The sequence below is a fragment of the Symphalangus syndactylus genome, chromosome 13 (genome assembly GCF_028878055.3).
Source record: "Symphalangus syndactylus isolate Jambi chromosome 13, NHGRI_mSymSyn1-v2.1_pri, whole genome shotgun sequence".
NCBI lineage: Eukaryota > Metazoa > Chordata > Mammalia > Primates > Hylobatidae > Symphalangus > Symphalangus syndactylus.
In genome coordinates, this window is record NC_072435.2 from 92,220,506 (window position 1) to 92,244,867 (window position 24,362).

At 38.4% G+C, this 24,362-nt stretch overlaps 1 protein-coding gene across 2 annotated transcripts in view; it reads left to right on the forward strand.

Moving 5' to 3' along the window:
* Positions 1-19,594, forward strand: part of CFAP54 (cilia and flagella associated protein 54) — a 386,261-nt gene extending 366,667 nt beyond the window's left edge. For both annotated transcript variants that reach the window (XM_055237476.1, XM_055237478.1), the window contains 2 exons: positions 4,836-4,969; positions 19,166-19,594. In XM_055237476.1, coding sequence (XP_055093451.1) covers positions 4,836-4,955 — 120 coding nt within the window. In that variant the 3' untranslated portion in view covers positions 4,956-4,969; positions 19,166-19,594. The remainder of the gene's footprint in view (positions 1-4,835; positions 4,970-19,165) is intronic.
* Positions 19,595-24,362: the final 4,768 nt, after the last annotated feature.

Here is a 24,362-nt window from a genome sequence, read left to right on the forward strand (position 1 = left end):
CCTCTGAAATCTAGGTTGAGGTTCCCAAACCTCAATTCTTTAGTTCTGTGCACCCACAGGCACAACACCATGTGGAAGCTGCCAAGGCTTGGGGCTTTCACCTCTCTGATGCCATGGCCTGAGCTGTACCTTGGCCCCTTTTAGCCATGGCTGGAACAAGTGGGAGGCAGGACCCCAAGTCCCTAGGCTGCACACAAGAGGGGCCATCCTGGACCCGGCCCCTGAAACCATTTTTCCCTCCTAGGCCCTGGGCCTGCCCCGAAGGTCTCTGACTTGCCCTGGAGCACAAATTGTGACGTTTTCTCCATTGTCTTGGTGATTAACATTTGGCTCCTTGTTACTTATACAAGTTTCTGCAGCAGGCTTGAATTTTTCCCCAGAAAATGAGTTTTTCTTTTCTATTGCATTGTCAGGCTGCAAATTTTCCAAACTTTTATGCTCTGCTTCCTCTTGAACACTTTGCTGCTTAGAAATTTCTTCTGCCAGATACCCTTAATTATCTCTCTGAAGTTCAGAGTTCCACAGATCTATAGGGAGGGCAGGGGCAAAATGCCGCCAGTCTCTTTGCTAAAGCATAACAAGAGTCACCTTTGCTCCAGTTTCCAACAAGTTCCTCATCTCCATCTGAGACCACCTCATCCTGGACTTTATTGTCCATATCACTATCAGCATTTTGGTCAAAGCCATTCAACAGGTCTCTAGGAACTTCCAAACTTTCTCACATCTTCCTGTCTTCTGAGCCCTCTAAGTCTCTAGGAAGTTCCTAACTTTTCCATATTTTCCTGTCCTCTTCTGAGCCCTCCAAACTGTCCCAACCTCTGCCTGTTACTCAGTTCCAAAGTCACTTCCACATTTTCAGGTATCTTTACAACAGTACCCCACTTCTGTTACCAACTTACTGTATTAGTCTGTTCTCACACTGCTAATAAAGACATGCCTGATACTGGGTAATTTGTAAAGAAAAGAGGTTTAATATACTCACAGTTCTGCAGGGCTGGGGAGGCCTCAGGAAACTTACAGTCATGGTGCGAGGGGAAGCAAACACATCCTTCTTCACGTGGCAGCATCAAGGAGAAGTGCAGAGTGAGGTGAGGGAAAAGCCCCTTATGAAACCATCAGATCTCATGAGAACTCACTATCACAAGAACAGTATGGAGGTAGCTATCCCCATGATTCAATTGCCTCTCACCGGGTCCCTCCCGTGACACATGGGGATTATGGGAACTACAGTTCAAGATGAGATTTGAGTGGGGACACAGCCAAACCTTATCAAACCCAGTACCCAATAGTTATCTTTTCTGCTCCTCTCCCTCCTCCCACCTTCTACCCTCAAGTAGACCCTGGTGTTTGTTGTTTCCTTCTTTGTGTCCATAAGTTCTCATAATTTAGCTTCCACTTATAAGTGAAAATGTGGTATTTGGTTTTCTGTTCTTGCGTTAGTTTGCTGAGGATAATAGCCTCTAGCTTCATCCATATTCCACAAAAGACATGATCACGTTCTTCTTTTATGGCTGCATAGTATTCCATGGTGTATATGTACGACATTTTCTTTATCCAGTCTGTCATTGATGGGCATTTAGGTTGATTCCATGTTGATATGGTTTGGCTCTGTGTCTCTACCCAAATCTCATCTCAAATTATAATTCCCATGTGTCAAGGAGGGACCTGGTAGGAGGTGATTGGATAATGCGAGTGGTTTCCCCCATGCTGTTCTTGTGATAGTGAATTCTCATGAGATCTGGTAGTTTAAAAGTGGCTCTTCCTCCTTTGTTCTCTCTTTCCTCCCACCCTTTGAAGAGGGTGCTTGCTTTCCCTTTGCTTTCTGCCATAATTATAAGTTTCCCGAGTTCTCCCCAGCCATGCGGAACTGTGAGTCAATTAAACCTCTTTTCTTATAAATCACCCAGTCTCAGGCAGCTCTTTATAGCTCTATGAAAACGGACCAATACACATGTCTTTGCTATTGTGAATAGTGTTGCAGTGAACATTTGTGTGCACATGTCTGAAGTCTTAATGGTAGAATGATTTATATTTCTCTGGGTATATAACTAGAAATGGGATTACTGAGTCTAATGATAGTTCCACTTTTAGCTCTTTGAGGAATCACCATACTGCTTTCCACAATGGTTGAACTAAGTTACACTCCCACCAACAGTGTATAATGTTCCCTTTTTCTCTGCAACCTTACTAGCATCTGTTATTTTTTGACTTTTTAATATAACAGGTGTGACATGGTATCTCATTGTGGTTTTGATTTGCATTTCTCTAATGATCAGTGATATTGAGCTTTTACTCATATTCTTCTTGGGTGCATGTATGTCTTCTTTTGAAGTGTCTGTTCATATCCTTTGCCCGTTTTTTAGTGGGATTGTTTTTCTCTTGTAAATTTGGTTTCAGTTTCTCATAGATGCTGGATATTAGACATTCATCAGATGCATAGTTTGCAAATATTGTCTCCCATTCTCTAGGTTGTCTGTTTACTCTTATAGTTTCTTTTGCTATGCAGAAGCTCTTAAGTTTAATTAGATCCCACTTGCCAATTTTTGCTTTTGTCGTGATTGTTTTTAGTGTCTTTGTCATGAGATCTTTGCTCATTCCCATGTCCAGCTTTGTATTGCCTAGGTTATCTTTCAAGGTTTGTATAGTTTTGGAAAGGCAATACTATTCACGATTGCCACAAAAAGAATAAAATACCTAGGAATACAGCTAACCATGGAGGTGAAAGATCCCTGCAATGAGAATTATGGAACACTGCTCAAAGAAATCAGGGAAGACACAAACAAATGGAAAAGCATCCCATGCTCGTGGATATGAAGAATCAATATCATTAAAATGGCCATACTGTCCAGAGCAATTTACAGATTCAATGCTATTCTTATCAAACTACCAACAACATTTTTCACAGAACTAGAAAAAACTATTTTAAAATTAGTGGAACTAAAATTATGGAACCAAAAGAGAGCCTAAATAGCCAAGGCAATCTTAAGCAAAAAGAACAAAACTAGAGGCATTATGTTACTTGACTTCAGACTACACTACGGGACTACAGTAACCACAACAGCATGGCACTGGTATAAAAACAGGCACATAGACCAATGGAACAGAATAGGGAACCGAGAAATGTTGCCACATACCTATGGCCATCTGATTTTCAACAAAGGTGACAAAAACAAGCGATGGGGAAAAGGCTTCCTGTTCAATAAATGGTGCTGGGGTAGCTGGCTAGCCATAAGCAGAAGACTGAAGCTGGACCCCTTATTTATACCATATACAAAAATCAATTCAAAATAGATAATTTCTAGCTTATGCATGTGGAAATTAAAGTTCAAACAGATCAAACATTTTTCCCAGTTTCACATAGCTGGTAAGTGATGAGGTCTGAATTTGAAAAAAGCAGTCCTACTCCAGAATGCACTTTTTTATTTATTTATTTTTTTTTTGAGATGGAGTTTTGCCCAGGTTGGAGTGCAATAGTGTGATATTGGCTTGCTGCAACCTCTGCCTCCTGGGTTCAAGCAATTCTCCTGCCTCAGCCTTTCGAATAGCTGGGATTATGGGCACCCACTACCATGCCTGGTTAATTTTTTGTATTTTTAGTAGAGACAGGGTTTCACTGTGTTGGCCAGGCTGGTCTTGAACTCCTGACCTTGTGATCCTCCCCCCTCAGCCTCCCAAAGTGTTGGGATTACAGGCGTGAGCCACAGCACCCAACCCCAGGATGCACACTCTTAACACTATGTAGTTATTCTGCCTCCCTGAATTGATTAAGGAGGGATTTGTCTTACATATCGCTAACTGAAAAAGCAAATAATGGAAACCTAATAATTCTGTTTTTTTAAAAAAAGAAAAAAACCATCTGGAAGGATACCCTCCAATCTGGAAACATTGATTATATTAGGATTGATCAAGGAAGGAAGAGATTATTAATTTTTTATTTATTCACCTATTGTTTGCAGTTATAGAAAACACTGGAATACTTTATCATTTTTTTAATCCAAGAAAGTGACAAAAAAGTTAACAAAACCAGCCTTCAAATACAATATCCACATTTAGGTTCATTATGCTTTTTTAAGAATAAAATGAATGACTGGCTCATTTAACAAGTAGTCAAGAAATTAATAAAAACTTGTTCTCTAATTTTTTTTTTTTTTTTTTACCAGGATTCAGACCCACAGGGCTGTAACTCATTGTGGTCATTCTACACAAGTATATACCTAGATTGGCATGAAGTGGGTCCCCAGCAAACATTTGTTTTCTTTCCTTCATTTTTGTTCTCTCTTCCCTGTCCTTCCCCCAATCAATAACCAGTGCTATGACCACAAAAGCAGTTTTTATTTTCCATTTTTCAGCCTGCCCAGGATGACTTTGGCTGTACTAGCTCTTGCTCTTGATAACACGGTGCCTCTTTCAGGTACACTGATCTCCAAACATAACTTCCTGGTGCATCCTTCTTCACTGTGTCAAGACTTATGCTCCAAATGAGAGAGGGAGATTTGCCAACTGGTCAATCTGTTATGCAAGAAAGCGTTTTATTAGGAGAAGGGCCAAAAGTCTTACATTTAGAACCATGTACAATGATTACCTAAATACAAATAGTCCATATTTTTAGAAGTGTTTGCTGTTTTATAGGCTCATGTATGAATCTTAATAGGATGTAGACTGATATATGTGCCATTTCAGCAGTTTAGAGGTATGAAACTTTGTGCCTTACCTGAGGCACACAAGTTAACTATCTTTCATATAAAATTATTAGAAATTGGTATTTGAGTATTTTGAAAACTTTGTCAACAGTTTGAAACAATGCATTTCATGAACACTTTTATGTTTTTCCTCAGGTCCCATTTGATATCTCGCTGCCATCTATATTCAATCTTGAGAGACTTTTTGATCTGGCTAATGGTTGCATTTTATCAGGAGGAAGCCTTTTCAACTGGATTGTGTCAATTATTCCCTGAACATCCTATACACGGTAACCTTATAAAGGATTTAATTGTTGTTGTTTCTCTTGGTTTGAGCTAAGTTTTTGGAACGGTCCTCTTACAACAACAAACATAAAATTGTTTTTTTACACAAGCTAAATTTCTTTAAAATTATTTTGAGGAATGTCTTAAATTGTACTTCAATTAAATGACAGTGCTGCTGCTTATTAAAACTATCTTACAGAGCTATTCGTAGAAAGCAAGTTTGTGTGCAGTGCAACTGTTTTCACGTTTGGAGTCATTTATGTTTAGGTTGTTTTTGGACAGGTCCATAAAGCAAGATTGGATTAAACCAGTGGTTCTCAATTGGGAGTGATTTTGTCCATTAGGTGACATTTGACAGTGTCTGGAGACATATTTGGTTGTTGTCGCTGGTAGAGTACTAGTGGCATCCAGTGAGTAAACATCCTACAATGCACAAGACGGCTCCCACAACAAAGAATTATCAAGCCCAAAATGTCACTGACGCTAGTCTTGAAAAACCCTCGATTAAACCCCAACGTGTGGTAATTTCAACTTTGGAAATTCTCTAAATGGCTTGGGAAAAAATCTGTAGCAAATGAGACCTTCCATATTTTATACTTCTGAGAGGCAATATTGCATAGAATTTTAGAGTGCCAGCTTTAGAATTGTATAGACCTGGGTTTAAATAGTAACTTTGCCATTTGCTAGCTTTGCTACTTTGGAGAATTAAATATTGTAAGTTTTTATTTCCTCATCTGTAAAATGGGGATGTTAGTATCTATCTCATAGGATTGCTGTGTGTATTAATTAGGTGAGTTGAAGTAATAAGGTGCTTAGCACAATGCCTGATGTAATAATAGAGTGCTGGGAGCATTGTTTCCCTGCCAAATTGGAAAAGGACCGTGCATTTCTGACTCATTTTGTCTAGCGTCTAAAAATGCCACATGTGAATGCTTCCCAGATGCTAGTCAGTGAATGAATACTCGTGGTTTAAAAAAATAACAACACAAATGTGTTTTTCTAAAGCTGAATTGGTTTAATGTGTCATCCTCTATTCTGAATTTCCTACTAGTATTAAAAAGGCCTTTAAAAAAAAATGAAACAACGGTAATAGTAGCTGGCAATTGGCATTTTAAAATAGTCTCCTTTGATAATATAAGAAAAAGTAGAAATTTTATGTTACTCCCTAAGCTTTTAAATGTTGACATCTATGAAGTTCTAAAGTCTGGGAAGAGCGAAGGTAGAATTGTTCTAGAATACTATGTAGAGGAAACAAGCCTTTAGCAAAGCATTTAAGGATAGGAAGGATTTTCATAGTTGAAAATTTGCTAAAAAATTTTGCTAGAAGGGGGCACACTGGAGGAGAACAGAGGCATAAAAACAAAAATACATATGGTTTATATTCAAAGGACTTGACTGTGACTTCCCTGGAGTGTGCACAGTCATGATGGAAAATAAACTGTAAGGAGAAACTAGAATGAAGACTTCAGGATTGAATCAGTAGATGATAGGGTGCCGTTACAAGTGACTGAGGAGAGAAGTGACAAGTTCCTGACACTAGTACTCATTTAATAAATATTGGAAGAATGAAAGGAATGAGTGGAACGAATGATGGCCTGGCCTCCAGGGCAGATAAGAATGCAAGATATAATGAAAGGGAAGGAACAAAAGACAAGAAGACCGATAGGAAACCATGTTTTAATGAAAGAGAAAAAGAACCAAATATTTACTCATAAATTCAAAGGGAAAAATTGTTGCCTGATGTCTATACCCTCATATGAAATAAAGTTTGATTCAAACAGAAAAGCCTTTTGGATGGTAATGGCTCTTATGTGAAGATGGCTTCTGAGTCCTTTGGTCTGAGGCTGGGGTTTACACATTTCTTTGCTGGGTTAGAGATCACTTTGAAGGGTTTGCATTTCTCAATGGTGAGAGTTTAATTTATTATGCAAAGCTAGTTATCAAGGTCAAGAAAGGTGCAACAAAGTACCTACACATTTAATACAGGTGTGGAAACAGCATGACTCATAACCAAGACAATTTACCTCAACCTCATGTTAATTTCCCATGAATGCAAATGCCCATCTTCTGGTTTCTGTCACTAATAAGTTTTTACTAGTTAGATACTTTTCATTTTTCTTTACTTTAGTGAACATAAGTGCTTGTACTCTTTTTATAGAACCCTAGAACAATACCTGGCACATAGGTCTATAATATTTTTTGGATGGATGGATGGATGGATGAATGGATGGATGGATATAATCCAGGAAAGATGGCACTATGGAGTTCTAAAAAAAGAAGGGAGGCAGAGGTATCACCAACACTCCACCATCATTACCGCTAACATTATTGCCTACCCTTTCTGGAGCATTTACCTGCCAGGCACATATTTGTAAGTGCTTCAGTGCATTTTCTCCCTCCTGTCTTCACAAGAATTATGACCACGATGCACATAGTATTACTGACCCTATATCACAGATGAGGAAACGAAAACATAAGGCAGTTAAATAACTTGGCCAACAATCACAGTTAGTCGGAAGTAGAGCCAGGATTTAAATCCTCCCGGAAGAATCTGAGCTCTTCATCGCTAAGCTGGCCTCCTCTGCCCTTCTACCCACTCCATGGCTCTGGGAAATTGGATAGTAAAGGGAGAGGAAGACATAGCTGAGGTTCAAGCTAAAACTGGGACACTTGTTATCTGCCCTGGGGGCCGATTTTAAAAAATGACTTGCAGACCTTAATGGATGCCCCAATAATCCATGGAAGGGGGTCCCCAATGTTATCAGTTATCTGTGCTAATATATTGGTTTCCTCTGGGGAAGGCAGATCTCTTCCAACTATTGCAGATAACATTTCAGCACTTTTTTTTTTTTTTTACTTTTTCTTCACTTTCAGTTCTTACAGATGCTGTTATTCTTGAGTGTTGTTTTGCCTGAGAGAAATACTGTCTAAAACTGCACCAGACCATACAGTAACAGTTTCCCCGTTTTAAACCATCATTCCAAAATTCCCCATCTTTTCTAAAATAGGAGTAACACTCACTGGTTAAAGCTGTAACTTTCTGTGCAAGGCGGTAAGGAAATGATGATGAACTGGGCTGAAGTACAAACAAAAAGAAAATTCAAAATCTACAGGATGAAAGATGTGTTTATTTCCAGAAATGTCTTTCAGAGTTTTTTTTAAAGACCAGATTACACAATTTGCAGCTGGTTTTTGAAACTGTACAGTATCTGCAAATGCTTTATAGCAGACACCTGCAATGTTTTCTATTTGTTTTAATTATAACAGAGAATGACAGGAGGCAAACTGAAAGGGGGAGAAGAAGGGGAGCAGACACAGGCGAGGGAAGTCAGGAAAGAGGGAAGAGAAGCCCATGCCAGCAGCTAAGTGATAGCTAATAAAACTGCAGCACTTCCCATATCTTTCTCCATATCAACCTCCAAGAGATTGCTTTAGAAATTGACCACCTGCCAGCTATTCAGAGGCTTAAATGCGGTGGTCTTGGTTCACTTCACGCGTAGGCACTTTACAGAGTCCCCAGCTCAGCCGACTTGTTCGTCACAGAATTGCAGGAGGGAAGTGGTAAATTTCTGGAGAGTAGAAATGTACTCTCCAGAAACTTGGTTTCTGCCTGCAGTCTGCATTGCCCTTCCTGCCCTTTTTGAGCAACATCGTGCAAATCCCTCCATCCAGTTCAAATGACCATGCAGAAGGGTGTCTGCCTCCGAGGACTCCTAGAGCACTTCCAGGTGCCCTGCTCATTTGGCTCTTAACAGTGTCCTTGGACACATAGTTTTTTATTGTATTTTCATATAACAGCCTTAAAACAGTAGCTCAAGGGTGTCATAAGTGTGTGAGCCTGCTCCACATTACTCTAGGTTACATTCAGTTTGAGACTGGGTACATTGTTTTTCCTAATGCATCATGGAACTTATAGGGTGCCCATAAAACCTGAAAACTTAAATGAAATATACATGTCATCCTACACATCTTCATCCCTAAAAAAGATTTAAATATTATTATTATTTATTTAATATTATCTATGTATGCATAGGATTGAACAAGCCCCTAAGGGGATTAGGGGAGAAAACAGTGAACCCAGAAGTCTACTGCTTAACTAATCTTTGCCATTTTCTCTCATTTGAAATGCTATGGTATATTCTACAAAATGAGCTCCCACCCATTTGCCTAACAAGACTTGTGCAAATTTCTGATGCATTGATTATAATAGTCAAAACAAAGGAAAACCTATGAAATATCCATCAGGTGGAATGGATAAAGAAATAGTGGCATAGTCATACAAGATAATATTTTATAGAAGTTACAAATAAGTAAATAATGAATAACTAAACAACATTCGTAAATGGATTAATAACAGAGATATATATCAATCTGGATTCATCTAAAAAGCAGGTTTAGCAAAAGAAAATCAAGTGTTGCAGGATATATGTAAGAAGATACCATTGTATACCATTTGTGTAAAGCTTAAACACAGGCAAAATAACATAATATAGTATTTATGGATGAGTACATATATACTAAAAATATTTTTAACACAAGTTCATTAATGATTGACACCAAATTCAGGTTTGTGGTCACCTCTTGGATAAAGGAGGGAGGATGAAATCTAGGGAAAATGCTCAGGAGGTTTCATTTGTCTTGGTAAAATTTTCTGTCTTAAGCTGAATGTTTGTTATATTAGTCTCTACTTCTTTTGCATACATAATGTGTTTCATAAATTAAAAACACATCGATTCCCTTCCTCATCTTGTTGGCTGGCAAGCTTTGTATAGTTACTGGCTCGCCTATCAGTAAATAACTAATAAATTGAACTATGATTCTCATCTCATTATATGACTGGAACTAAGTAGTTCACATCTGGTTTCATTATTTTGAGTTTTAATGACAACTAAAAATCATTTTGAAACTAATGTTAAACTATATACATATGCCCAATTTTAGAAAACTCAATCCATGAAAATATTAAATTTCAATATAAGATAGTAGAGCCTTAATAAATGTTTAATTAAATTGAGTCAGATTCCCTATTCAATTCCTATCCATTTTAAGTTCCTCATTATACTTTAAATTATTTGATTTTCCAAAATTAGATATATGCAGAACTTTTTACATGACTGTTATGCAAAATGAGATTTACTTGTAAAATCCATCTATCATCCATAATTTTGATGTTTAAAAATATATTAAGAAAGAAGTTTCTCTTTACTAACACTCATTTTCTATTTCTACTTTCCACTTCAGTAGAGCCTTATGAATTGCAACTTTGACTCTAAAATTTCCATAGCAACAGATATTTTTTGTCATAAGTACAGGCATGATTAAGAAGAAGATTTCAGTGACAGCAGTTTTCTTCATAATTAAATTCATTAGTTAAAAAGCTGGGTTAAGAGACATGGGAATTTTTTTACAACAAGTAATAATTTGTAACATGTCCTGTAATATATAAACCCTGTAAAATAACCATTTTCAACTGGAACTTTAGAGACTATTCAAAATTAATTGCGAATGAATTGCTTTTGTTCCTGTTTGATATTTAAGATAACTTTCATACATTTTGTATTTAACAGCTTAGAATGGAATAGGTCTAAAACCAGATTCTGCCCAAGTACAAACCCCCCTGAACCATCCCTTTAAATTGTACATGATGTGAAAACTGAGTAGATTTCTAAGAAATTCAAAGATTTCTAAGTAGTTTCACAACTTGCCTAATTTAATTTTTCCCCACAAGATTCACAAGAATTTATTGGACTGATTTCTTTTCTTATCATCATAAATGCAATTCGGAACTAATGTAGAAAATCTACAAAATATTGAAAGGTGAAAATAAGTTACCCAGAAGTCAACCACTGTAAAATAACCATTGTTAATATTTAACTACATTTTCTATAGCCTATCTAATTATTTTCCCTCATAGCCAGAAATAAAACAAAACAATGTTCAGAAAAGCATTGAGATTCAAGTCAACTGTTTATATTCCCTAAGTGTAACATAGACAGGCCTTTTCAGAGCTTATTGGCTGGGAAAATGCTCAAGTTGAAAATGTTTAGACCTGCTGGGGTTTGGATGAAATACAGTTAGAATGATCAAGATGTAATTAGGGCCAAAGGAATTGTCCAGAGTTTGTTTTCCTAGCAATAAAGTATATGTAATGATCCATAGGAGGGAAAAAAATTAAATCTTCATTTTGTCCTTTGGAGGCTGGTCATTTAATCTCTTTTTCATAGATACATTAGTATTTCTCTGACAAACTGAGCTCATTCATTCAAGCATACATTTGTTCATTTGATAGATCTTATTCATTAGTCTGGTCCTCTGCTTCCTGGCAAAAATGTCCTTTCTCTTTATTTAAAAAAATATTTATCAAATTCTAGTACTATGCCAGGAACTGTGCACACAAGCAGTGGCACTTAGGCAGTCCTTTCCTTCAAAAAGCTCTCATCTGATCCAGCAATCTAACTACTGGCTATATATCCAAAGGAAATGAAATCAACATGTCTAAGAGATATCTGCCCTCCTGTGTTCATTGCAGCATTACTCTCAATAGCCAGGATATGGAATCAACCTAAGTCTCCATCAATGAATGAATGGCTAAATAAAATGTGGAATGTGTGTGTATATGTAATGAAATATTATTCCGCCGTAAAAAGTAAGGAAATTATGTCATTTGCCACAACGTGGATGAACCTGGAGGACATTATGCTAAGTTAAATAAGGCAGGCACAGAAAGACAAATACTGCATGATCTCACTTATGTATGGAATCTAAAAAAGTCAAACTCGTAGAAACAGAGAGTGGTTACCAGGGACTAGGGGAGGGGCTGTTGAGGAGATGTTGGTCAAAAATACAAAATTTCAATTTAACAAGAAGAATGCGTTCAAGAGTTCTATTGCACAAAATAATGACTATTGTTGGTAACAATGTGTTGTACACTCAAAAACTGCTGAGAGAAGATCTTAACTGTTCTCACCACAAAAAATAAGTATGTGAGGACATGCATATATTAATTGGCTCAATTTACCTATTTTATAATAATAATCAATGTATATATATTTCAGAATAACATGTTTGTACATGATAAATATATACAATTTTTATTCATCAATTTAAATAAAGACTCATACCTATGGCCTCAAGTCTTCATTCCAGACTCAACCCAGGCGTCTCCTCCACAATGGAGCCTGTCCGTACCACTTCCTCCCTGGTGTCTCCATGTAACACATAGGTGCTCTTATCACACTCATTCTATTTTGCATGTGCTTGTTTGCATATCTGTCCTCTCCTTGAGGTCAGGCACCAAAGTAGGTAGATTTCAAGGAAACAAATTTATGTTCCCGCTTTGTACAAAAATTTATTCTAAAGTTTAGATTTATATTTATTTGACTCCTATTGAGGTTGAATGTTTTTCACATTTTTTGGTCCACTGTATATTTTTCTGTTGTCATGCTTCTTCAGGATCTTTGCTCAATTTTTTACTTGTATGTTCATCTTTTTTTTTTTTTTGAGATTTCCAAGATCCCTCAATAACAGGAATACAAACTGTTTTTATATATTTTTGTGATTTTTTTTTTGCATTCTCGTTTTCCTTTCCATTTTTGTTTATGGTTCAATGGTTCTTATTTTTTAAATTTTGGCAGTCTAATCTAGACCATTTAGTTATTTATATTTGAACTTGCTCAAAAAAATTTAAGGTAGCTTATAAGTATGCATTCAAAATAATGGTAAGATTAATTAAAACCAGCCAAGAAAAATTAGGCCAAGAAGACATGGTAGAAAAGTAAGATGGAGCCAGGAGTTGAGTCCTTTTTTTTTCTTTTAATTTTTTTAACGTGCCATTCACCCTTTACGTTCACTGGGAGTCAACCATAGATTGGCTCTATGCTTTCCTGCAGCACTTGTTAACAAGTAAATACAGTGCTTTACAAGATCAACAGCGTTTTAAGGGAAAAACGGACCACATACTTAGGAGATGCATTGCTATTACTGATCCTGGTACTCACTCCAGAAAATAAGTTTTCCTGTGAATCCTGATAATAACATCCCATAAAAAAACTGTCTTCAATAGCAGCCCACAGGAAAATAAAACACATTTTATAGATCATTTCAAGGACTGTAGACTTTTCTTTCAAGGATTTGTCATTTAGTTTATTTTTGCAAAACAATATCCATTTCTGACTAATTAGTTTTAAACAATTTGGGAGACATGTAGCAAGGGAAGGATATCAAGGAAAGGAATGTTTTTATTGACCTTAAAAATAGTTTAATTTTTCTTTGAGGAAAAATAATGTGTTTTTTTTTCTTAGAACAATTTTGCTGGTTAAAAATATTTTTCAAATATATTTTGGGTTGTATGGAAAAAACACACCAAAACGGCTATTTCTCAAGACTTCAAAGGCTGATTCTTTGAACTGCTTGAAATAAGTTGGTTGATCAATCTTGACATTGCAGCCAGAATGAATACAATATACAAGTAGTGCTTCAGCAATTCAGATAACCACAAGTACATAGTTCCGCTTGAGGTGCTAGAAGTCAAATTCAAAAGTAGAGAAGAGCAATAGTAGTGCAGGAGCTGAGTCGATATGGGAATACTATTTGATGTATACATTTCTGGATTGGTGATTGAGGAAAATTAATTTCTCTGACATGAAAATTAATACTTTTAGTTGAGTTGAAATTATAATTTTTGTAAGAAAGTAGATTATTATGGGCTGGGCGTGGTGGCTCATGCCTGTAATCCCAGCACTTTGGGAGGCCAAGGCGGGTGGATCACCTGAGATCGGGAGTGGAGACCAGCTTGACCAATATGACGAAACCCTATCTCTACTAAAAATACAAAATTAGCCGAGCGTGGTGGTGCATGCCTATAATCCAACTACTTGGGAGGCTGAGGCAGGAGAATCGCTTGAAACTGGGAGGCAGAGGTTGCAGAGAGCCGAGATTACGCCATTGCACTCCAGCCTGGGCAACAAGAGCAAAACTCCATCAACCAAAAATGGAAGGAAGGAAGGAAGGAATGAAGGAAGGACGGAAGGAAGGAAGGTTATTACATTTAGGCTGGGCGTGGTGGCTCACGCCTTTAATCCCAGCACTTGTGGATGCCGAGGTGGGCGGATCACAAGGTCAAGAGATTGAGACCATCCTGGCCAACATGGTGAAACCCCATCTCTACTAAAAATACAAAAATTAGCTGAGTGTGGTGGTGCATGCCTGTAGTCCCAGCTACTCCGGAGGCTGAGACAGGATAATCTCTTGAACCTGGGAGGTGGAAGTTGCAGTTAGCCCAGATCGCACCACTGCACTCCAGCCTGGTGACAGAGTGAGACTCCGTCTCAAAGAAAAAAAAAAGAAAACAGATTATTACATTTAAAGGAACTATAAAAGCTATTTAGTTGAATTCTCTACTACAAGCTTAAGTCTCCTCTAAGTTGTTTCCATCAAGGAACAACTACCCTATGTTTGAATAGCAGCATAGCATCATGGATGAGGGAGTCGGCTATGACATTGGATAGTCCTGGCTTTCGTTTTACCACCTGCATGAATTTGGCCAAGTTTCTTAACTTCTCTGTACTTCAGTTTTCTCATCTGTAAATTTAGGATACATAAAGCACCTAGAACAATGTCCAACACATACTGGATGCTCAATAACAGGTAGCTCTTACCATTATTACATTCTTATATTATTACATACATCTTCGGGGGAAGTTCATTTCTGTCTAGAAGGATCAGAGGTTATTTATTGTTTTGGTTTGGTTTGGTTTTTTTATGGTAATGATAGGAGTTCATTTCTGGTGATAGCAGAGTGGCTTTTATTGAACTACCATTTGCCAATAACAATTTTGAGCTCTGGATCAAAAAACAGTGCAAACAATCATAAAATCAGAATTAAAACGACGTTTGAAGTACCTGGGGAATGACTAAAAATAGGCAGAAACCAGAGGAATGGTAATCCTTGAAATATGGAAACAAACTAGGTGAGGTCCACATTTAAACAGCCTTTTCTCTGAGGACACACCTCATTTTGCAAAATACATAAGGGACAGAGTGCAATCAAGAAGAGGCTGAATGACTGAACTGAGGATTCAGAAGTCAGGGTGTGGGTCTGCCAGAGTAGTTAGAAATTAAGGAGGGAATGTTTCAACAAGGAGGGAGACAATGTGGGGAGCCCTAAAATCTGTGCACAAATTCTCCTAAAACTGTTGGCTGACTACCAACAACACATGCACATGATGAGACTCCAGAGAATCCAATGGAAAGTCATAGCTGAAAGGCTCAAAGAATGAAGCCTCAGAGATTTCAACAGCTGCATGGTACTGGAGAGACAAATTTTGTAATTCAAGTCCAGTCGAGGAAAAGGGACTTAATACATTATTTGTGCTTTTCATTAAAACCCTAGGAGGGAAATACCTTAAGAATAAGGATTTTAGAACCAAGGACTACAAATGAGGCCTAACAGCAAAGCAAAAATAAGCCCACCCATCAAACCTCCGTAAGATAAAAGTGGTTGTCAGTAATTTAACTGTATGCTAGAACAAAACTCAACGATGTTGCCCACAATGTACAGTAAATAATTAAAAATTACTTTATATACAAAGAAGCAGGAAAATATCATCCAGAATCTAGGAAAAAAACAGTCAACACATTTCCAGAAGTTCCAGGTGTTAGAATTAGCAGATGGAGACTTTAAAATAACTATAATATACATGTAAAATAATCTATTGAAAAAGATTGCTATAATGGATAAAGAGATGGGGGATATGAGGATACATACGGAAATAGAAAAAGAACCAAATGGAAATCCTTAAACTGGAAAAATATATCTGAAATTTAAAAATTCATTGAATGGACTTAGCAAATTAGGTGCTACAGAATTTTTTTTTTAAAAAACAGTACACTTCTGGACAGATCAGTAGAAATGATCTAAGCACTGAGAAAAAAAAGGATTTTCAAAAATTTCAGAGCTATGATGGCCTATTCATGTTTCAACATGTGTGAAACTGAAGTCTAAGACAGGAAGGGAATTTAGGAACGAGTCCCAGATAGGAAGAAAATTGAAGTCATACATAGGAAGGAAAGAGTCCTTTGAAAAAAGGATGGCAAAATTTTTTCAAATTTGATTTAAAATATTAACCGCCTTTGGATTTAGGAAGTTCAATGAACTCCAAGCATGATAAATAAAAAGAAAACCACACCCAAGCAAATCATAGTCACAGTTCTGAAAATCAAAAATAGGAAAAACATATTAAAATCAACCAGAAGAAAAAAAAAAACAAAACACAAAGTCCTAAGGAAGGGGGCAATAAGAGTAAAGGCTGACTTCTCATCAGAAACATTGGAGACCAAGTGATAATGGGTTGCCTTCTTAAAAGTGCTGAAAGAAAAAAAAAGTCAGCCTATTAATCTAGATGACTTACACTAGACTTATATTTAACCATATTATTAACTATATTAAGTGTAAATGGACCAAAACTTTCACTTAAAAACAGAGATTGTTCTATTTTAAATAAAAGACACCAACAGATTGAAAATAGAGGGATGGAGAAGTGGAGACCATGTAAACACTGAACATAAGAAAGCTGGTGTCGCTATATTGTCATTAAGGTATATTTCAAAAATGGATACTGCCAGAGGTGAAATACAACATTTTATAAAGATGAAAGCATCATTTCGTTAAGATGACATAGTTCTAAATGTGTTTGCATTTAATGATGAGACATTTTATTTTTTAAACATCTAGTACAGTAATTCCCTTTAAGCACAGAGGTGCCTTGATTAGAAAGGTATTTTGATAAGTCTGTTGGAGTAGGTGGTCTCTATGAGCCATCCATGTGGGGTAGCTTTGATGCTTCAGAGGAGCAGGTAGAATTACTTGAGACAGGAGATAGGGTCACAAATCTTCCCAGTTTTTCCAGAACTGAGATTGACTTTCAGTGCAAAATCTGGGACTATCCCCAAACTAAGACAGCTCCAGGTAAACTGGAATGGCTGCCTATCCTACAAAGAGAGGAATTTATTTACTTTGAAAACTGGAGAAGTAAAAGAGAAAGAGAAGAAAAGAATAGATAGCCATCAGATGACAGAAGGTTGTATAGTGGATTAAGTGACACCTTACAGTGATCCCTCAAACATTAAGTAAAATTACTAAACTCACAAAAATGATAGTTGTAAAATGTGTTTATACGTTTGAGAAGCTAGTGATGAGGTAGAGTGGTTGAAAAGTTGCATGCATCATGAACATGGTATTTCTGGAACAAGGATCATAAGAACATAAGTTTTGGGGAATTTCTAGGAATCATGGGAATAGTTTTAGACTTTCATAGGTTAGGAAATGGGAGGTTTGAGTCAAGCTTGGGGATATTAAGGGCAAAAAGAGCTGAGATTATATCTGGATCTTACAACTGTATTAGTTAAGAATCATTTGGTTTTGGATAATAGAAATTCTACCTTTAACTGGGTCATACACTAAAGGAAATTTATGTGTTTATGTAACTGAAGATTCTGGAGGTAAGGTGAGCTTCTGGCTCGACTCAATCCAGAGGTTCATGATTCACATCTGAGCTGTCATTCATTTCTCAGCAGTTATCTCAGCAGCCCCCTTCCTTGTGACATTTTGTCTTCAGTCTAGTTTTCCTGTTGGCAGCAACAGTGGCCATAGCGGTTCCAAGACACATTCTCACACAATACATGGGTCTTCAAACTTTTTCTATAAAGGGCAAGTTAGTAAATCTAGCTTTGTGTCTCTATTGCAAATAGTCAGCTCTGCCATTACAGTGCAAAAGCAGCCATACACAACATATCAACAAAAGGCATAGATGTGTTCCAATAAAACTTTTAAAAATCAATTTGAATTTCTTATAATTTTCATGTGCCATGAAATATTATTATTTGTATTTTTCTCCCTACCATAAAAATATGAAATTATTGACCGGACGCGGTGGCTCACGCTTGTAATCCCAGCACTTTGGGAGGCCGAGGTGGGCGGATCACGAGGTCAACAGATCGAGACCACGGTGAAACCCCGTCTCTACTAAAAATACAAAAAAATTAGCCAGGCGTGGTGGCGGGCGCCTGTAGTCCCAGCTACTCGGAGAGGCTGAGGCAGGAGAATGGCGGGAACCCGGGAGGCAGAGCTTGCAGTGAGCCGAGATTGTGCCACTGCACTCCAGCCTGGGCGACAGAGCAAGACTCCGTCTCAAAAAAAAAAAAAAAAAAAAAAATATATATATATATATATATGAAATTATTCTTATTCTTAGTTCAGGAACTGCACAAAAATCAGGCAGTGGTCCAAATTTTACCTGGGGGCTATGATTTGCTGACCCAAGACTTCAAAGATTACCTGACTAGAGTGTTAATCAAAAAATTCGGTTCTCCATAGCATATGTTCTCTTTTGTCTTCTCCATACTCTCACTCAAGATAACCCTATCCAGTACCATTTATATGCCAAAATCCTCCAGTCTTTTATCTCCAACCCAGCGTGCTCTCCTATCTCCAGATTCCTGTAGCCACCTGCCTACTTAACATCTCCATTTAGAAGTTTAATCGAATCTTAAACTTAACATGATCAAAATCCTCTAGAGAACTCTGCTTCCTTAAAATGGGTCCAGCTCCAAGCAGCCAACGGGGCACATTGACAGTCCCATGGAATTGATCTCAATTCCACAGGATGATATTTCAACATTCTTTACATTTCTAATATGCATATAGTGTCAAAAGACAAAATTCCAACAAAGTGAGTTATAGATGGAATTTGCTTTTATTTGCAATTCATGAATCAGGGACAGCCTCCATTCTGCAGAACAGAATGAGAGCTCCTGCTGGACAATGGCACAACAGTGAGTTTTGTAAGGTAGGAACAAGGAAACGGAAGAACAGAAGAGAAAACCTGATTGGTTAATATCAGGTTGCTTTTTTGTAAGAGTTAAAACAGAGGGACTTCCTTATTACACTCACTCAGGTAAACTGGAATCTTCTGTTTTCAGGAAAAATTGTTCTATTCTGTTTTGGGATCTCTGCTTTTTTAAAGTTTTGGTTTGATGATGTGGCATTCAGCATGAGAGACTCCATTATGGTTTGGTCAGGTCTGCTGAGGACTAGCGCAGGAGCATAATTTTTGTTTAACAGGTGAGGTGAAATGAAGTATGCACTTTCTGAAATGAGGAAAATTATATGAAATTCAAGGTATTACTCTTTTTTCCTCCTCTAGGGATGATAAAACTGAGAAATAAATCAAGAGTATGACAACAGACTGAGGAATTTTTCAGCAATATCTGTCAGCCTTTGGAAATTTGGTGAGAAGAAGTAGTCATGATTCAATGTCTTGCTTGCACAGAAGCCTCCGGTTCAAACTTGGATCTTGCCCCATCTGATATATACAAATACTCTAGATATTGCTTTGAGATTTCGCTGTTGATCAACTGGCCTCCTGCAGCTTCATAGGTGTTTTAGCTCCCAGTAGGGCAGTTTAGCTGCTGTCTTCTCTGTGAGTTCCAGGTCTGTATATCTCCTCAGCTTGCTCTCAATTTGTCCAGCTTACCTATTTCTTTATCAAGTGGCTTTGGCTTCCCTACTGTCTCCTGTGTTTTGAAAAGAACAAATTCTCAAGTAAATTAAAACTACATTCTGGTAAAAATGAGCATGCATGTGTATTTATCCTTCATTTATTCAATATGCATTTTTGGAGCTTTGCTCTATATTAGACATAGTTCCAGGCTCTAAAAACACAAAGATCCATGAGCTGTGGCTCATCCCTTAAGATGCTGATAGTATATTAAAGGCAACAAAATGTAAACTTACAATTCACAATACAACAATGCAGATAGATGTTAACATGAAGCCTCCACAAAATGTTTTAGGAAGGCAGGGAAATAGCAAGGATTCACAGAGGAGATGATGCAGTAACTATACTGGGGGGGGCGGGAAGAGGGTAGGAAGACAAAAACAAGAATCCCTAGTCCAAAATATTGTTAGTTGAGCCACGAGATGATTACTTCCAGGAAGAAATATTGAAAAGATGTATTGGGTAGATGAAATACCTAATGAGACCATAAATGACGAGAATTGCCTCTTATAGCATATGAGAAGATAATTTTTATCAGATAATGAAATTGTTTTCAGTTTTCAGAATGAAAATGAATCCCTTGCTAATGCAGATCATGCTAATAAAGGAAGTAAAAGAGAATCTTAGAATTATACTTGGCTCATGATAGGCAGAAACCAACCTAAATAGCCTAGGGAAAAGAAAGAAAGATAATAAAGTAATCAAAATAATTGCTTAATAGGGAATGTGAAAGATCTGCAATGTTAAATTCTAAATGTACGTTTTCATGAAAAATGAGGTGACCTTAAGGAAAAGATTAGAAACCCACACTCATGCCAGTTAGAAGCAATGCTTTTCATTAGCAAAGCTGAGGATTAATTAAATCTAGGGAAATTCTTTGAAATCCACAAGTGTGAGTTACATTTGAATACAATACAACGGGTGTATTGGTATCATAATTAATGATTAGCATAGACTTCTTTATTAAATGTATGTGGAATAGTTCAAGTGGCAAATGTGAAATAAAGAGGACGAAAACGTGTTACTTAAAACCAAAATTGTCTTAGCATTGTCTGCTTTCAAAAGTGTGGGAGTGGGAAAGTTAGTTTATCTAGTGGGTAAACAAATAGATTGCTCCCCTTCCCCTTTGAGGTCTCCTAAAGACCCATCCTAAGCATAATGGGGGCACCATGCCCCCTCACCAACCTCTCCAGGAAGTTAGGGAGGGTGAAAGAGGGGAGCGGCTTATCCATTATTTTTCCATTATCTCTGAATGTTTTGCTTCAGCTGAGTGATTTTAGAGACTGGTAGCAGAGAAAGGAGAAAGAAGCTGAAGTTGCAAAGCCTCTAACAGTTCTTAGTGCTGCTCAAGGGCGAAGTTTTGGACAAAATGGTCATTATTGACAGAGCACCTTATGTATAGGTAAGTGGAAGCTCTGAGCAAGTGGGAGGTGGTAGTCTACATTGTTTTATAGGACAAGGTAAAGGGAAATTAATTTCTTGGGGAGACTCATGGAGAAGGCCAATGGAAAAAGGAAGAGCCTGGAGGGAAAATAGATGAGAAGCAACCGAGAGGCATAAAGCCCCCTTCCTCTGCTACACGCAGATGCCTTCTGTGAGAAACAGACACATGGCTGGTCCATGTTTAGGGTGAGTCAGGGAAGAGCTTGAGCGAGGAAGGATGATCCATATACTGTACCAATTGAGAATCATAGAGGCTCTCAGTCAAAGGTGATATAAAAATGCTAAACCACATTTCAATCCCAGAGTGTCAGAATTACACAGGGCATGCAGTAGGCAGAAAACAACCTGCAGAGTCTGGCGGGGAGGGCAGGTGACAGTGATCCTGCTGTGTGCTGGATGGAACTGCAACCAAGTCTACTCCTTAATGATGGGTTCACTCATCTAATATTGCATACTGAAATACGGCTTTTAATTTTGGCTTGGCTTTTACTTTAGTGTGACATATAGATTTTAAATATGAGTTTGGTTATGCTGCACAAGGACCATTTAGAGATGCTATTCTCAGTCAAATTTAAAAGATGTCTATAAATTTTACAGAGCAAACACCAAAGTACCTTATCAAAACTCTACAACTTCAAAAGATTCTATTCTGAAAATCTTTGCAGAAGACAGGAATGGAAACATATATAATTTTTTAAATGTGTTTTTTAAATGCAATGGGAAGTTATTTTCTGACAGCTAGAATGGAAATTTGCATAGTGATTTCATTTGTTTAAATATTTTATTTTTCTCACTATTCTCTTATCCCTCTAACCTGTTATTTTACTCCAACCACTACCTTTGGTTGAGCTCTGTCCAATCTCCCTTCTTTACTGTGGATATTTTCTTGCCAGGATATTTTCATTGCCCCATAATGTTTTCCAGTCACTTTCAATATATGGACAAGTCCCATTTTGGGAGTTAGATTTACTTCCAATTATTATGAGGTCTAGTCCAGTATAAATCAAAATTTCAATCTTACGTCCAATTCAAAGATTTTTTTTTTTTCGCATTTGTGAGGCCCAGGAGGACACAAGCCACACGAGATAAGGGTAAAAGTCTCACATGACTTATGCCCTTAGAGCTTGCTTGTGCCCTCTGTGTGCACAATGTGGATCCCTCTCATGTCCTCTCCCTGGTCTTCATCGCAATCCTAGGTGCCCCCCAACCAATGGTCCTGGGAGAGCCAGGGAGAATCTTTGAGTCCATCCGGAACTGGATGTGCTGGGACGTGGGCATGTGTCCTGAAAGGAACAGTGCACTTCCAGCTGACCTCCTGCAATCCCTCCTCAGCTTCTACATCCCTGCCCTGTAATACACCCATAGCCTCTTACTGTGGGGTCCCCTAGCTCCAGAAGGCTGCCCTCTTGAGTGGGGTTCCTTCAAGATGCTCAGAGCTGGTGTGCCTTCTGTGGCATCCTATCCCACCAAACACGGAGTGTGCAGGTTGCTCACACCACTGCCTTCTATCCTTGCCTTGGGCAGTCTTCCACCTTCAGGACTCTGCAGGCAGGAAGCACACACTCCATGTTCACATACAGCCCCAACCTCAAGAGATAAAAAATCCTCCTTCCTAACATCTCTGCCCACACCTGATGGCCCCAGATGAAGCTGACAAGTGACTATAGTCTTTCCCCATTGCCAGCACTCTGATCTCTACTGTGCTACCCTCTAGAGCCCTCAGTTTTGCAGAGAGAATACTCTTCTCCATCACCCGCAACCCACGGGGAGAGAAGAGAAGAACAAAAAGCCATAGCACTCCACTCCCAACAAATTCCCTTGTTAAATGAGCTCTCATTTGCTTGCATAGGATGTGTGGGGTGGCAGGAATGAGTGAGGTGGGAGAGCGAGTATGCCATTTTTTGGCAAGTCTTGGAAGGGGGTGATGGGAAGCTCTTTTTCTGCATTCTTTAGAGTGGTAATGGAATAGAATGTGATTAACCATTAGTCTTATCTTTGGGGCTTAGTAAAAATTCTAAGAATACAGAAATTCCATTGCACATGTTTTTATAATCTTATACCTCATAGCCTCTAAATGTGACTCATTTTAAAGACAGTGAATGTTAGGTATAAAACAGTTTGCAGATCATTGCACAGCCTTTAAAGTGTGAGCAGCAGAGACCAGAGAGTCTGCCTCTCATCTGTTCAACTCTGATGTACCGCTTCTGAGGACCATGAACAAGATAGATGTGGCCCCTGCCCCCTTAGAGCTTATACTTTCGGGAATGACTGCTAATAAATACACAATTACAATAAAGTATAATAATGCTTTGATAGAAGCATCACAGCACAAACTAGGAGCCCCTAACTTAGGATGAAAGATTAGTATGCGTGAGGACAGGCTTCCTAGAGGAGTCGCCTTGACTCTTGTGTCAAATACAGATCCTGGTTTGTCACCTGAAGTTCTCTCAGTCTTTACCCTGGACTGTGCTGCCAATGCCAGGGACCCACCACTCAGTGGCCCTGAGAGTGCCAGGCCCTCCCTCTTGCCTCTGCCACTCACCTAGAGATTGCAGCTCTTTGTGGTGACCAGGAAATGCACCACTCAGATCTCAGGCTGAGGAATATGGAAGTGACATGACTCCAGCTTCTGCATTCTGAAACCCCACTGCGTTAGTACTGGTGCCTGCCTCCGCAGTCTGTGCCCAGCCAGGGACTAAGTGGTGCAGGGATAGCAAAGCAGGCCCATATGTGTGAGATGTGGGACCCTTCTGCGGGGTGACTTGGGCACTATGCTTCCCCATCAGCCTAGTGCCCCAGGGAACTTCCTTCCCTGTCTTTATCATAGTTTGACTTTCCCTGCTTTCTCAAGTTCCTTCCCCTTTCTCCCTTGCAGTTGTTTCACCAAGTAAATCTCTTAGATATCTAATCTATTTTTTTTTTTTTTTTTTTGAGATGGGGTCTTGCTCTGTCACCCAGGCTGGAGTGCAGTGGCGTGCGTGATCACGGCTCACAGCAGCCTGGAACTCCTGGGCTCAATTGATCCTCCCACCTCAGCCTCTCAAATACCTGGGACTACAGGCATGCACCACCATGCCAGGCTAATTTTTTGTATTTTTTTGTAGAGAGAGAGTTTTGCTATGTTGCCCAGGCTGGTCTCGAACACCTGGGCTCAAATCATTCTTCCTACCTCGGCTCCTAAAGTGCTGGGATTATAGGCGCGAGCCACGGTGCCAGGCCTCTAATCCAGTCTTGATGTCTGCTTCTCAGAGGACGCGAACCAACACATTTTACCACTCACTTTGGGAACATTTGTAGGGAAAGAAAAAAATAAAAACATTTCTTCTATCCTCCTATGTTCTCCAAGGGCTCGGGCCCTGTAAATTAGACTGCCAAAAGACACAATAACGAGAAAAATAGC